The sequence below is a fragment of the Halichoeres trimaculatus genome, unplaced genomic scaffold, assembly GCF_033239565.1.
Source record: "Halichoeres trimaculatus isolate MK-OKI-2021-1 unplaced genomic scaffold, fHalTri1.1 fHalTri1_scaffold_14, whole genome shotgun sequence".
NCBI lineage: Eukaryota > Metazoa > Chordata > Actinopteri > Labriformes > Labridae > Halichoeres > Halichoeres trimaculatus.
This window is the reverse complement of record NW_027437192.1, coordinates 6,119,685-6,136,363: the sequence shown is the minus strand read 5'-3', so window position 1 is coordinate 6,136,363 and position 16,679 is coordinate 6,119,685. Positions and strand designations below refer to the sequence as shown.

At 39.7% G+C, this 16,679-nt stretch overlaps 1 protein-coding gene across 2 annotated transcripts in view; it reads right to left on the bottom strand.

Annotated features, from left to right (window-relative positions):
* Positions 1–8,304: 8,304 nt before the first annotated feature.
* The window catches only part of pou2f2a (POU class 2 homeobox 2a), an 87,628-nt gene continuing 79,253 nt past the window's right edge, over positions 8,305–16,679 (bottom strand). For both annotated transcript variants that reach the window (XM_074687589.1, XM_074687590.1), the window contains 5 exons: positions 16,248–16,445; positions 16,101–16,149; positions 15,380–15,527; positions 12,829–12,902; positions 8,305–9,972 (listed from right to left, as the gene is read on the bottom strand). In XM_074687589.1, the coding sequence (XP_074543690.1) occupies positions 9,596–9,972; positions 12,829–12,902; positions 15,380–15,527; positions 16,101–16,149; positions 16,248–16,445 (846 nt within the window). In that variant the 3' untranslated portion in view covers positions 8,305–9,595. The remainder of the gene's footprint in view (positions 9,973–12,828; positions 12,903–15,379; positions 15,528–16,100; positions 16,150–16,247; positions 16,446–16,679) is intronic.

Sequence of the window (16,679 nt, the reverse complement as noted above, 5' to 3'; positions counted from 1 at the left end):
GTATTCAGACCTGCACAAGAGAACCACGAACCGCACCAGAGTTCGTTTGGAAGCGGACCAAGACCACCTCAAAAAGTGGGTCTCAGTCCGGTTGTTTGGTCCACACCAGGGTTTGTTTGTGTCTATTCACACCTGCATGAAAAGTCAGCACCAACGTGGGAAACGAACCCTGGTCCGTTTAAAGTGGACCAAACAGTCCAGGTCTGAATACACCCTGAGTCTTTGTGTCAGAGGTCAGAGGTTGGTGCAGACTGCAGTAAGACAGGTTATAGAGTCATTTAAAAGTCAACCCTCATGAATATGGAAGTTTAAGGGAAGTGTTGCTGGTTTTGCAAACCTTCTTTTTTTCTAATCAACATTTGCTCCAGTGGAATTGTCCCAGCTCAGGGATAAATCTGTCTCCTTTTTAAGGAGGCAAATTGCATTCACATAAAAAAAAAAAACCTTGTGTTTTTTACGACATAATTATCTCATAAAAACTGGAATTTTTTTAGTTTTGATTTTCCTGGTTTCTTACAATTTCGCTAATCAGAAGTGCGGGTCAGCACAGGTAAGGCAGGCTTTTCAATGTGTTTTAGTTAACAGCTACATGTTTCATGTTACTTCTTCAAGATGACAACTTAAGATTTTCAGGAATTCCTTTACTTTTCAGATTCCTGTTTTTTATGGTAGTATCTAATAAAAAAAAAAAAAAATAAACCAAAAATAAATGTTTTCTGTTTTTACAAGATAGTATCTAAAAAAAAAAGGAAATTCAACAATGAATTAAAAAAAATCCTGTTTTTATGAGATAGTTATGTTGTAAAAACATGAATGCAATAAGCCACCATACCATTTGAAAAATAAAAAAATATATCTATTTTTTTGCCCTTTAAAAACGTATCACATGAAGTAAGGGTAAGCAGGGCTGATTGTGTTTTGGTGTTTGGTGGTCTGGATAATTGTAGTCTGAAGAAACAAGAATTATTGATAATTCAACAACTCCTCATTTAACAATCTTTGCTTGACGCCACCCTGTTTCTTACTTGTCTGTTTCTTGTAATTTTTCCATCTCTTTTTTGTCATCTTTGTATTTGGAGTGGATCATTACTTTTTATGGTTCATTTGTTGGTCTCGGACACCAAATTAGTTTTGTCTTCAGTGATATTTTTACTATTTTTTTCTTCTGTGTTTGTCTTGAGATCCTACATGTAACCGTGGCTGCATTGTTTACATGTGAAATCAGCTGTTAGCAGCCTGTAGCATGTCAATGCTAACTGGTGCAAGGCCTGATGTTTCCCCAAAAGGTGAAAAGGGAATTTTGGGAACATAAGATCTATCTCCAATAAGATGGACAAGCTAGCTGTGCTAACCCAGCAACAGAGGGAATACCAGAAGGCAGAGTAGCATCATGCTATTCACTGACATGGCTAACGGAGCTAACATCAGACACCAACGCCACATTGGAAGAGCTTCACCTGCTGTGAGCAGACAGGATCCGGGAGACAGAGACTGAACAGACTGCTGAAGAAGCTCAGTCCTGGACCCTGTGGAGGTGGAGACTGGCTGACTGGACAATGATGGACAAGCTGTCAGCATCTATTTTCTTATGGACATTTTTACACTTTCTTACTTTTGTTTTCTTGATTGCTGCTGTGACTCCTGAATTTCCCCTCGAGGATAAATAAAATATGTTCTATTCTGCTCTATTCACACATGTACACACATTTCCTCACCTTTTATGAGCATTTTCTACATGGCTGTTGTTCACACAGGTATATGAATAAAGAAAAGAGCTTTAAGTTATGAAAGTGTTGTATTCTTTTTGAAGTTTCTCTTATAGTTTGAGGGCATAAAAGTGAAACTTCAAGGTGAAACTTGTAAGTAGAAAATGCGCGTTAAAAGCCTTTAATGAAGCAGGAACATGAATCGTATAAAAAGGATGTTTTCACCTCTGTAACCTTAACTTTTTTATTAATAGGACAGAAACATTAACACTTCTTTTTTCCTGCTCTGCTTACAGAGGTTTCTTTTCTTAAGATTGGTATTTTTTTATTTCAGAGAGCACTCTGACATTTCTCTTCGTCACTGAATGTCACTGTTTGAGGTCTTGGCTTCAGATTTTATTCATTTATTTGATTGTATCTGAATTCTTTCATGGTTAAATCCTCTTCAAATAACGAGTATTCACTGTTTCTTTTTTGAAAGTTGTTCTGACAGTCACGTTTGACTAATTGAGGGCAGAAAAAATGAAATGTCGCCACCTTTGAGTGTGACGTCGATGATACACCTGAGAGCACAGAGAGTACATTTTCATTATGTGTATGAGTGTGTATAAGTGTGTGTGTTCATTGCACTTTCATTTGCAGTCTGAGACAGTAAATACAGGCAGAGATTATTTTGTTTTCTGACTTGGAGATGGAAGATTTCTTTATATTACCGCTTGTATCGGTGTATAATGTGTTGTCTTTGCCTCAGGAGGGACTTTGCAGCAGAATTACATCGATGTGAGAGTCCGAGCTCGAGGGTTATTACCAGCTCTTTATGTCTGGACTGTTGTTGCTTTTGTTATTCTGAAAATGTCATATTTGAATACAGCAAAAATGAAACAAAGAAACAAAGACGCCGGAGAGTGCTTTGGTCTAAATTCGCACTTTATTCCTAACACTTACAGGTTTGTTTTGTCCCCGTTTCCCTGGCCCCCAAAACAACAGGCACACAGATAGCGATGAGTTAAGGGACAGTAGAGAACAGTTTCAAACTCAAACGTTTTCAAACAGAATCAGGTTATAGAATCAACTCAGACAGAGAGAGCCTCGAGGTCAAAAAACAGCGTATTGTAAGCATACTTCAAAAAACAGAAAGAAGGACCCAAAACTCAGATACCAAAAATTCGAGAGCAGTGTTTGGCTCTTCTTTTTGTTCATCATCATCACCACCATAATCATCATTATTATTATTAGGCTTTACTAAAGAATACTTTTGGAGTTCAGCTATCATAAAAACGTGGGAGCTATACAACGCGGAGAAATCAAAGAAAAGAAAAAATCAAGGTGAGAAGATACAGTGGAGCTCTTTGGTTTTCACTATTGAGGTTTTTTTTTCTTTAGCAGTAAAATCTATCTTTGCTGTCCTCTTAACCTTTGGATTTAAGCTGCATTGTAGAAAAAATAGAAAGGAAAACGTTTCTTTTTAAATTTCTCCAAAAGGAAATGAACGATAACACGGGGCGAACAATATCCACTGACGTTTTTCTCTCCGTTTATGTTTTTACTTTTTGTGTTCTCAAGGCCAAAAAAAGACTCTTTAATGTGTCAACGCTGACTCGGAAAGTTGAGCATAGTAGTAAAATTAACATTCACAGCCACAGAAGAACTACAGTAGAAAAACTGTCAAGGCCTGAAGAGCTCTTATTATCCGACAGTGTTTTTATATCAACCACAGGCGCTGGAAACCGTTATTTAGCAGTCCCTAACAGGAGTCCTGATGTTTATATACACATGGAATGACAGTGAGTGTGTGTGTGTGTGTGGTGTGGTGTGTTTGTCGTGTAGAGTCTCACTGTGGTGGTTTTAACTTTGGTATTATTCTCTGATCACCACAGCCGAGCCGGACTACACAGGCACACATACAGACGGAGCCGCGCTGCTGTCAGGACGAAAGAGACTCCAGATCAGCTGACGTTAGCGTGTCAAAAACTGTGTCTGGATAAAAGCCGCTTCCCCTGACAGCAGTGATGGAGACACACACACCTTTCTCTCTACAAAACACCAGCCACATCCTCAGCACCTCATTAAACCCGGACAGTAAACGCGAGCGGACGTGTCGGTGTGTTCTGTGGGTTAAAGCCATGAGAACAAATCTTTGTTCCTCCTTGAATCAAGCTAACATGCCAGGGCCTGTGTCACATCCCTCACTCCTGAGTTCAGACAAATCATGTCTTCATCTTTTTTTTTTTTTTTAAGTCATTAAAGCTTGAATGTCTATTTGGTTTTCATCAGAGTGTCAAGAGGTATGAGTTAAAGCTCCTCGTCCTGCAGCGGGACAGAGGGAGTCAGAAAGCTTTGCAAAGAGCAGCGGAGGAGACGTGAGGAAATCACAGGTTTTAAACCAAAGCTGATTTAAAACCAGTATTTCCTCCATCACCGTCCCCACCTGTTCTCTCTGTATCTCAGGTAAAAACAGTCTCTGGGTTTGGTTTTGCTTTGAAACATTCGTTTGGCATCTTCTCGTCTCGTCTTGATCTCAAGAACACCCCTCTCTGCAGATACAAGCCTCACAACAACCCCTGAAAAAACTATTACAAAGATCCTGAAAGACATAAATAGAATCCAATAAATACATAAATAAAGAATCAATAAATAAACTAGGTGAGAGACAAAGAAGTTCATAAAATACAAACGGACCGTTTATCCCGTCCCCCCGAAAAAAGCACACACCTCCCTCGTACAATAAATACAAATATTTTTTCCAACAAAGAGCCCGTGAGAGATAAAAGGTTTAAAGCTTTTGGTTCATCGTCTTCGGTCGTCGTCATCATCAAAGGATAGTAGTCCCAGCCTTTTATACATCAGCAACAAGTAAGAGCAGTTGAACATAGATCATTTCCCCTACGATAACCTAAAAGAACTAATGGATACATTCCCTCTAAAGGAGGGATGCTAACAGGCGTTAGCGCCCCCCTCTGCCCTCCCCCATATCATCTTCATCATTGGTTGACTTCAGTCCCTGTGTGTCAGTTTGAAGCTCACTCTGGTTTCAACCTGGTCCTAGAAGAAGTGTCACTAGCTGCTGCATCCTGGAGCTCTTAGGAGCAGATTTAAGGCAGATTAGCATGTTTTAGCCTGTTAGCTTAAAGTCTCACACACTTAAGTAGGATTTTTAGCGTGAAAAGTATCAGCTGTTATTGGAGACTTCCAAAGTTTGGGTAACTTCTGGTTTGCTGTCATTGGTGAATGTTACACTTTAGGTTTGAGGCTAGCTGTAACTGTCTTTAATACACATCAACTTCAGTGTAAATGTCACATATGTCTCCTAACTGCTAATTTAATGTAGCGCATATCAACCTACCCTAATGCGTTTACTGTAAGCGGCTTCAGAAATAGGTGCTATCTAAATAAATTAAATGAGTTATAAAAGTTATGGATGACTAAAGTTGATCCTGATATTTTGTGCATTTTCTCTTATTTAGCTTAATGAAACAGTTTTACAATGTCCTCCATTAGGGGGCGATATGGGGAAAACATGTCAGAATATTTTTATGGCAGTACCAGGATTGATCTGGATTTTATCAGGATTGCTTTTCATGATGTTTCTAAGACTATTTTGACCTCAAATAACATTTCTAGACCCAAATATTTTCTTATTTTGTGTTCTGAACTAGCTGGGGAAAGTTGTCTCTTTTTTGTTCTTCTAACTTTTAAACAAGCATTAAAAGATGTCGACTGTAAGACTTGTTGAGTTTCTAAAGAAAGTAAAGAGCTTAAGCTTTATTCAAGCAGCCTATGCACAGTCCACATGTTGTTTAGTCAGATGTTATTAGTTATATTTTTGTTTTGTTTGTGACCTTGATCGAAAATCTAAATGTACACAATTAAGAACATGATTAATTAGATGAAAACTGGAGGCCACAATCAGAAAAATTTAAGAAGCTTTGGTCAAAACAGATAAGATGTATAAAAAAAAGGAGGCCCGAATTGCTTTGATTATCTCTAAAATGTGGCTTTAAGTACCAGAATATTAAATATTGTGACAATCAATTTTGTATATCTGTAAAAGAAGGGGAGTGTAATAGATATGAGGATATATTTTGATGTTTTTGTATGCTCCTCTCTGAAGAAAAATGAAATAATTTAATAAATAAATAAATAAAATGGTGCAATATGAAACCTCAGTCCTTGGGCTTGACTTTGGACATGCCTGGGCTAAGAGTGCAATCTTGAAAAATTTCCTCTAAAGCATCTAAAATGTGGGGTTTAGTGGCTTTATTCCTGGCCTCAATCCAAGCAACATTTTTAAACTCAAATTCCTAAAACTGGAATAAAATAATGACGCTTTTGATAAAATTGTTGGACACCATCATGACCTCAGTTGTAAAATGGTAATGAAACTCAAATTGAATTCTTTTTCTCGCCTCAACGCTGTAATAAAATCAAATTTATTCATAATGTCACTGGTCTAAAGTCACGTCTTCAGCAAATTGCCAACAGGCTGCAAATTAGCTGAGCTAACATGTTGATGAGGTCATCAACTTCAGATGAGCTCTACAGCTAGTTAGCTAACTGGTATGGGATTTTGAATCTAGTTGTAGTCTAGCTGCTAGTCATCCTGTAAGATCTGCAGCTTGCCAAGTATTAAGTGTGAGACTAAAACCTCTGTGACCTGCTGATAAACTGTCTTTAGACACTAGAGAAAGTCAGCGTTGCAGATCGTTTCTTCAAATCAGTGAAAAAATCAGCAGAGGAAGCTGACTAAATAAACTTAAATTAGAAAATGTAGTTCACATCTTTTCCCAGGAGCAGCAGGTGAAGTTTAAGATGACACAGACGATGGGAACACAGTGGAAACAGGTCCAGGTTGAAAGTGAACAGAGTTCAGCTTCTGACGGTGTAAACTGAGCATTGAGTGATATGATTTGTGTGTTTTTATGTTTTGGTTGAATGCAAAAGAATCTTTACACTGACACAAGCTTACACACATCCACACACACCATCATTCACACACACACACACACACGCTTCAGCTGAGCCTTTCGTACGTCTTGTGCATTGGTTTGGTTGTTCTATTTGGTTTGGTTGTACGTCTAAAAAGTTTTGCTTTTGGTTTTCAGTTTTGGCTTTTTCACAACATTCTGGATAAACTTAAAAAAAAAGAAGTCTTTGTTTCGTGGAAGCTACATTTTCACAGCAATTTCCAACCGTTAACAGAAACGATAAAAAAAACCCAGAGCACAACCGAAGAGACAAGAAGATATGAAACCCACCACGTCCCTCCCCGCCCCTCCCCTCCCTCCCTCCCTCCCCTCTTCCCGCCGCATATTAAGTAGAAAGCAATGAGACAAATCCATACATCATTAACAGACACACTATGGAAAGCAAAAACAAAAATATATATATTCTCAAAGTCAGTTTGTTGAGGTTATTCCATATTTTATCCATCCAGGAAAAACAAAGTGAGAACAAAGCCGAGGTCGCTGGCGGAGGGCGGGAGGGAACGATTTCTGTCTGTCGATACAAGAACGGCAATCACAGCTAAAAGACGAACAGACAGACAGGGCTTTCCTCCCCCCTTTTCTCCCCTCGTCCTCCCCCTCTTTGTTTGTATTTGGTTTAGTTACAGTTCAGTCACTCATACATAACTAGTAGCAGTAGTAGTAGCTTTTGGTTTTGGGTTACTTTTTGGTTTTTTGGTCCGCCGCTTCGAGCGCACCTCCTCCTCCTGCTCCTCTTCTTTCTTCTCCTCCTCCTCTTTTTCTTCTTCTTCGCTCTCTTCCCCTGCAGCTTTTTATACCTTTGGCTCCTCCGCTCCTGTCCGCTTCTCCTCCTCTTCTTCTTCTCCTCTTTTTTTCTTTTGGCCCTTTGATGTGATCTTTGGAGACAAAAGCGAGGGGCAGATGGGATGGAGGGCAGGGGTTTGGGGGCAGTTAAGGGGAACGCCGGTGCTTCACCTCTTTCTTTTGTTCTTTTTTTTTTGGTTTGGACTCTTTCTTATGCTTGTAGTGTATTGTGTGTGTATCTACTCTTGTGTGTGTGTGTGTGTTTTCCTTTTGACACTACTGAGGTTTTGTCTGGACACTCGTCTCCCGGGCGAAATCCAGAGACAACGCTGCCAGAGGCGATGCTTTGGTATCCAAGAGTGACTGTCTGGTGGTCGATGAGCAGTCTGGAGGATGACATGATGAAGGTGTGGGTGTGTGTATGGGCTGATCATAAATAAAAGAAAAGCAAATATTGTTGAAAAAAAATCCCAGGACTATTCATATCTGCCTGTGGTGTAAATGTATCCCCTTTGTAGGCAGTTTTCATATACTGTAGAGAGCGTTATCTTTGGTTAGAGTTAAAATTAAAGCCAACAATGAGAACATCAGTGACAAAGATGACGTAATTAATCCCAAAAACTGAGCTCAACAGGTAAAAAACTGAAAATGTGACGACTTTTAAAAAATTTAGTTTCAGTTAAATGGGATTTTTTAACATGTGTGTTTGTTTTTGACACATTAACACACCAGAAGGGTGGAGTTTGCCTCACTGTAGCATCTTAAAGATGTCTAAAGAGGTATTTTGTCTCAAGTATGGATCATAGACTGTAAAAAAAAAAAAAAAAAAAAAAAAAAAAAAATGGACGTCAGCGACAAAAACTGCTAACCCTGGTGGCTGGCTGCAGTATAGGTCGAAAAATCCATCTCTCCAGTCATTCCAGATGGGCTGTGTTTTCATTGGTTATAAGAGGTTAAAAACTAAGCTTTACATCACGTTTAACACTGATTGACAGCTGCTATTCTTGTGTATTTTTTTTGGGATATTCTAAATTATGTCAGGAGGTAGAGTCAAGAAAAGATTAGACTCACGAAAGAAAAAAAAAAAAGTTATTGTCACCTGGCGCACAACTGCTACCAATGGCTGCATGTAATGGGGGTATTTTGGCTTCAAAACCGTACAATGATAAATGTCAGAGCCACGCCGTCCACTTTTTTTACAGTCTATGGTCTGGATCAAACTTTCTGATGCTGTAATTATAATAAAATAGTATAACTCCACCCGCCTGGCGTGCCAACTCAGCTAAAACAAACACTACCTGTCGTATTGTGATGTAGGATCACTGTAAAGCTGTAAAGAGAGAGGTAGGTAGATATTCTTCATGTGGGATCAGCTGTATGAGTATCAAATAATAGAAAAATAGATGATCTGTTTAAAAAAGGAAAAGTGAGGATGGAGATCCTGGCTGAAATGGAGGATGTTTGACGCTGGATGGAGAACTGAACTGGTCCTGGACCGATCAGAACGCAGAAGTCTTTTTGAACTAAAGCTTTTCTCTCCGTTTGTTGTTTTTTTGTCTTTTTGGTTTTCAGTTTTTGGTATTTGGAGATTTTGGTTTTCATCTTTGTAAGTGTGTGTTTCTCTTCAAGCATCTTTTTTTTTTTTTTAACATTTGGTTGTAACCACGTGACCTCCAGCGCTTGTTAAACAAGTCTTTCATTCTGCCTCCCATTTTCCACACACAGTTTGGCTCCTCATCCCTGCCCTCAGTCAGTTTTTTGTTCTCTCGAGCCGATAAAAAGCTTGGTGCTCGTTTCAGAAACACTCCTCAGTGCCACCTCTCCAGCTGTGGATCATTATTTGGTTTCAAGTGTCCCCCCTCCGTTCTGCAGTTCTCTCCATCCTCTCCATCCCCCTCCCCCTCTTCTCCTCCTCCCCTCATCCGTCTGTGTATATTTTTGGCTTCAGAAGACTTCAGCGGGGAGACGCAGAAAGAGAGGGATGAAATCAGAGACGGATCAGACAGAGAGATGGCTTTGGTTGAAAGGCGAGGTCGTAAATTTGGATTTTTAAAGCTCTGCTTCCTCCTCTTCCTCCTCCTCGTCCTCCTCTGATAGGATACTTTGGCTGTCAGTCAGGGATCACTCGGCCATGGCCCCTCCCAGGGGCGGCGGCGAGGCCTCGCTGAAGGAACAGAAAGAGGCGGGACTTGAACAAGGAGACACGGACTCCTCGGGGCAGGAGGTCGGGCTTATGAGGTCGCTGGCACCAGGAGGCGGAGTTTGGGAGAAGGAGGGCCTCGGGCCGCAAGCACCAGCACCACTGACCAGTCCTATGGCAGGCGTGGAGGCTGTCGCCATGGAGCCGGTCACCATGGGAAGGAGGGTGGGGCGGTTGAGGAAGAGAGATTGGCGGAGGGCTGGAGGGACTGCGGGACCCCCGGGTCCACCAAGGAGCATGTGACCTGCTCCTCCTTCCAGAGTGGAGATGGGCAGCTGGCCGCCGCTGGCCGCCAGGGCTGATGGAGACGGAGGAGAGGAAGAGGAAGGGATGAGGAAAAGCAGAGGGATCAAAACAGAGAGGAGGACAAACAGAGATTAACAGACAAGTGATGGAAGGATGAAGAGAGGAGGAGAAAAAGAGGAGCAAAGAGTCAGTGAACACATCGTTGTCAGAGGAAACTTTAAAACTTTGGGTCGTGGATGAAAAGGATGATGTGGACAGAACAAGAAACCGTTTAAACATGATCTTATCCAAACCATAAACATAAACCACTGATGAGCTTATGTACAGGGTTAAAGGGCCAGTTCACCCAAATAACATCAAAACATGAAGACGACATTTACAAAGACAAACTGTTGACTTGGGTCAAAATTTTAAAACATCACTTTATCCCATCATGTAAGGACATGCACAAGAGTTGGCCACTGACAGAGACAACAAGGAATTATTTACATGCACACAACCAGCTTACGTTCCACATGAGGATGCAAAGGGCTTAGTATGATGATGATGATGATGATGATGATGATGATTAGTGAATCTTTTGTTGTTACATAAAAGGAACAGTTACACAAAAATAAAGATGGAAATAAAGAAAAGGACATGATATTTTTGTTAATTTTTTTTTCTTCAAATTTAAGATCTTAATTTTAGTTTTTGTTTATAGGCTGGGTTGAAAAAAGTTAAGATGTCAGATCCCCTGAATAAATCCTTGAAAAATGACTCATAGACATCATCATTCAACTTTTTCACTTGGTCTGGTGTTAAAAAAGTAAAATTAAAAATCACAAAAGACTTAAATCAGAAATATTGAAAACATTGCAAATAAAATCAAATCCGCACTCCAAAAACTGTAAAAAAAAAATAAAAAAAAAAAATAGAAGAAAAGCAACTCGTCAAAGCCTTAAATAATAAGATATATTTTAAGTCCTGCTATGCACCATAATTCTTTTTAAGCCCTAATTTCCTATTTTGACATCATCGTCATTCATCTTTTTCACTTGGTCTGGTGTAAAAAAAAAGTGAACTAAATATCTCAAAAATCAGAAATATTGAAAAATTTGCAAATAAAATCAGATCTGCACTCCAAAAAAGCTGGGTTGAAAAAAGGTGAGATGTCAGATCCCCTGAATAAATCCTAAAAACTGACTCACATGTGATATTCATTTTTGGGGGAAAATATAGCTCCAGATACTGTAGAAATCATCATCATTCATTTTTTATCTTGGTCTGGTGTTAAAAAAGTGAAAAAAAAATCACAAAAAAATCAGAAATATTGAAAAAATCACAAATAAAATCAAATCTGCTCTCCAAAAATTGTAAAAAAAAAAAAAAATACATAACGAGTTAGGAGAAAAGCATTTTCAAAGCCCTAAATAATAATGTATTTTTTTAAGTCCTATTATGCACCATAATTCTTTTTAAGCCCTAATTTCCTATTTTGACATTATTGTCATTCAACTTTTTCACTTGGTCTGGTGTAAAAAAAGTTAACCAAATATCTCAAAAATCAGAAATATTGAAAAATTGCAAATTAAATCAAATCGGCACTCCAAAAATTGTAAAAAAACAAAAAAAAAACAAAAAAACAAAAACGAGTTAGGAGAAAAGCATCTCGTCAAAGCCCTAAATAATAAGATATTTTTAAAATCCTGTTATGTACCATAATTCTATTTAAACTCTAATTTTCTTTTCTATGTATCTGATGAGCATGTTTTTTGATATTTTTGTCCGTTTAAGTTTGTTTTCCTTTTAAAGCTAGTTTTGTTTCCGACTCCTATGGAGAAAACATGACAAACACAAATCAGGAGCCACTGAACTTTCTGTAACTGTGAGCGTGAGCTTCAGAGTAACACAAGAAGCTCTCACACTGTGAGCAGCACCAACCTGAGAAGATTTTATCCTTTGAACAGTAAGTTTTACGCGTTGGGGTGTCGACATTTTCCTGTAATGTAGGGGAAACTACACCGTCTATCTTTGTATACAGTTAGTGTTTTACATGTTAAGGTATTATTTTATATACCAGGCTGCAGAGAAAGCTAACACCTTAACATAAAGAGAAAATCTTGCACTTTTCTGCAAAAGTGGAGCAGCAAACATACCGGATTAACCGTCGAAGAGACACCTGCCGACTTCTGAATTCTGTTGCAACAGTCAACACTTTAATCCATTACGGCAGCACGAGTGTAAACATTCATAGCATGTGTGTTGACCCCAGAGGGATCCGGCCCAGAAATCCTTTCAGTTCAACACTTCATTTCAACCTCCCTCTTTTCAGCGCGGCTCCTCTTTCTTCTCTCCTTCAGCCTCTAACTCCATCAGAGCCGGCAGTGCCAGGCCTGCAGTTTCCATAACAGACTGTATCCTTCTCATCAACACATGGCCTGGAGGAGGCCGCCCCTGAATGACGCCGAACAGAGCGGGAGAAGAAAGAGGGAAGGTCTGAATCTGCGCTATAGGGAGATGGAGCACGTGACGGATTCAAAGCTGAGGGTGTTTGTGATGCTTAATTGATTTGGCAGCAGATCATCTCTTTCTTTAAGGAGTGAAACTAGTTATTTAGCCAACAGGCTCGGGATATAAAGAGGGAGGGGATCGCCTCTTCAACTGTTTACTGTAAGCTGACTTAAGCTTTGCCATAAGGGGCTGTTGTCACTCTGTGATAATAGCCGACTATTGTATGAGGCTCGAATTGAATCTTTCACCATACTGAGCGATTCAGAAAGTTTGAGGCTGAGGAGGAGGAAGAGGAGGAGGAAGGAAATTCATTTTGGACAGAATGGATGAAGTATGAAAGAAGCTGATGAGACTCATGAGGGCTCCTGAGGGCCAGCATGCACCAACACACACACAGACTCTAACACACACACACCTTGCATGGTAGCCAGGGGATTGCTGCCAATGAGAGCCGGGTTCATCCCTGTGCTTACTCCCAGTATTGTGTTCCTGAAACGTGGAAATTCACATGCGAACACACACATGTAGAGAGACAGATTCAAGTTTAGTGATTTATACACGATTCATTTCACACTGATACACACCTGATGGTTTTTAGTCTTTGAAGCTGTGCGTTAAAGCGTAACGTCTTAACATGTACACATGTCTGGATGTGTGTGAACATGCAGAGTTGTTGTCAGACCAGTGTGACAACCCTCTAACAGCTGAATGCCGCAGATTTCTCTGTAAATACGCAGCTACAGATGGCGTGAATCATGTGCTGTCAGGTTTTTGATGTGTTTTCGGTGCAGGTGGTTGAGTGTTGAAGGTTTCATTAAAGCATAACAGAAAGAGAAAATCCTCTCAAATTATCACAATTTGTAAATACCTTGAAAGTAGCAACCCTCCCAAGTGTGACAGGGTTTTACGTGTCTTGATTTAAAAAACAAGAGAATGAGACTTAATGAGGAGTTTTAGATTAACAGACTAGCACATCTATATTTTGACATCATTCTTGCAGTTAAAAAATGGGATTGAATATGTTTATCTATCTTGGATGTTGGCTTTTCTAACTGAAAGTGAGGTGATCACTGGCTGTTTTCCAAACTATCTACTTAATACTTTAGGGATGTACTTTCCACTTTTGATACATAAAATTTAAATTCACAATAACAGATCACTTGGATCAAAGACAGCACAGTCACTCTGACACTAAGTCCAAAATAAAACACAAAAAACTCTCTGAATTTATGATTTTTTAAAATAAATATTAAGAAATAATATCAAAAGTGGCAAATAAAACTAACAGTTGTTAGATTTTAAGTATTTTTTTTAAATAAACTGAAGTGGAAAATAAAATAGTTTAACTGTTAACTCTCGCTGGTTCATTCATGTTGTCTGAACAGGACCTGAGGCAAACTTGCAGTGGCGTTAAACAGCAGCAAGTATTTGCCCTGAGTATCGGCTGCTGGTATCGGCAGCCTTCATGAATTTTACTATGACTGTTTTTATTCTTTGGCTTTTTACCAGCTTGAGACTCTGCTCATGTTTTAATATCTTATAGTTTGTTTCTACTTTTTATTGATTTTGGAAAATTATTTTAAAAACAATGAAACAATTATTTCAGTACCTGCACCTTTGTTTTAGTGATTTATTTGTTTTATTCACTTATTTATTTCTGCACCATCTTTTTATGTACGGCACTTTGTTTCATCTGTGGTTGTTTACACAGTATACTGTTGCACTTCTCTTATTTGTCATTGTTCACCGATATTTATAAACACTAACGACTGATAAGGACAGAACTGCTGCAACTAGTATCTATCTATCTATCTATCTATCTATCTATCTATCTATCTATCTATCTATCTATCTATCTATCTATCTATCTATCTATCTATATATCTTTAATTTAATTAAAGTGCTTTATAAATAAGGTTGGGTTTGTTTTGCAGTATACTACTCTGGTTTTCAGTTTTGTAAAATGGAGCTACAGGTGATGGATTTTATTATCTCCACCAAGGAGGTTATGTTTTCGGGAGAGTTTGTCTGTAGCAAAGGATCTGGAAGAAATTTTCAGAAAATGTTCGAAATGCAATAAGGAAGAAGTGATTAAATTTTGGAGGTGATCTGGATCACCGTCTGGATCCAGGATTATTTTAAAGGATTCTTTATCATTGTGAGATAGGGCTGTTTTCACCATATGTGTATATAACTCCACGATAAATGGTCGGATTGCTTTGCAAAACAATACAAGACAAGGTCACCATAATTTCTGACAGATGTAAAAGTACAATCCAGATCCTGGCAAAATTCTGGATTCTAAGATCAGGAATATGAAATATGTACTGGGTCATTATAATTTTCAACACTGTCAGGAAACAAATTATCGTACAAACCTGCAACTAACACCAAATTGTAGCAGACAGTCTGCTGAAAGGGAGTATAACATTAAAGTCAGACTCAAGTGTTGTACAACACCAACTCTGGGTAAATCTTGGCATTTTAGTTATTTTCTCCATCATATCACAGCAGAATCATCTTATTTGATTTATTATCTCGCACCAAAATTTATATCTGGAAGGGATTTTTATTTTTACACTTAAAAAAAAAAAACTTTTATATAATCTGTGTATGGTCTAAAAAAGTGAATTAGTGGTTTTCATGGGCTTTATTGAATATGAAGAAGTAAACGCTTTTTTCATAACTGGCATCACTTCTGTTCTATCTCACGGACCGTCTCATGTTAGTGTTGTTGTATTGTAGTTGTAATGCCGACTCTTTCCAGTAGATGGAGGTAATTCACCAAAACCTGCCACTTGCATAGACAAACAGCGTTAGCGCCGTGCATTGTGGGAAATGTTATGTCAGGTAGACTGGTCATTGCATCCTAAGAAAACCCCTTCTTCATACTGGATTTGGGCCAAAATAGTAGGCACTGCTAGTGTAGTAGGTGATCTGAAAAACAGCCGCTGTTTTCTACTCACCCAGTGTTGAGCCCATGGCCCCCGAGGCTTTGAGGGGCGGGGCTAGCTGTGCTATGAGGAGGCGGAGTCACAGCAGAAGAGGTGGGGCCAGCTGCAGCCGAGCTGATGGGAGTCATGGGGCAGGAGGCCGAAGGAGAGGAGCTGGCAGCTGATTGGAGGAGAAGGACACTGATGTCATGTGACAGGTTTGAGGTTTGCTGCTAAACAGAGAGTTAGTTTTTCATCTTTCAGAGTGTCGACTTTCATCCATTTCCACTCCAGACTGGAGAGAGAAGTTGGGAAGAGAAAAGTATTAACCTGGGCTCAACAGGCCAATAAATTTCCAGCTGTGTTTGTTACCTGTCAGGTCATCTGTCATATCAGTGAAGCATGGGATCACTCACACTGTGGTCCAGCTCTATAAATCATCAGGACGAGTCATGACTCACGGAGGTAAACAACTCGAGATGGGACCAGTGGTTCCATGTTGTTGTCAACAAAACATCATTGTTTTCTATTTCAATCTCTCTTTCTCTCAGAGAAATCCTTTTTTTAAAGGGGCTCTTCAGCGTTTCATCAAACCGCGACAAAACTGAAATATCAGCTTCTTCCAAATAATGTCAGGACGGGTTTAATCTTCCTGCAGCCGACCTTGGGGTTCCAGAAACAGAGTGGAGGAGCGGCGCTCTAACCTTTAATTATTTATTGACAACCAGGCACAAACAGTAGAAATACGGCTCACCTGTTGTGCTGAGGCTGGTGGTGACCTGGGACAGACCCTGACTCGATATCTAAAGAGAGAGAGAAAAGTCAGGAAATACATCCATACGTCTGTGAAACAAACAGCACGCTGACTCCTGGTGCAGTGAAAGTCAGTGTTGGACCGTACCATGTGCGGGCTGTAGCAGGGGGCTTTGTGCGTCACAACGGGGGAGGTTTGGCTGGGCAGGGGAGGGGTGGTGCTGCTGGACGGGTTGATGCGTTTCTCTTTCTGCCGGCGGTTGCAGAACCAAACACGAATCACCTCCTTCTCCATGTTGAGCTGCTCGGCCATGAGCAGGATCTCCTCCGAGGTAGGCTTCTGGTTCTGAGGGGGGAAAACATGGAGATGATGAATAAACAATCAGATAGTTTAAAGCCGGCTTCTGTGAGTAAACAAGCGCTAATCCTTTAATGTAAACCTCAAATCTACAGGGAAACAGACTCTATTGCTACTGCTCGGATTCATTAATGAGTGCTGGAGATTTGGACCAACCTGAGGCCACTGAGGGGAAAATATGTGGGCTTATGTGATGTTCAGCATTTTAAAGAAGCATAGAAG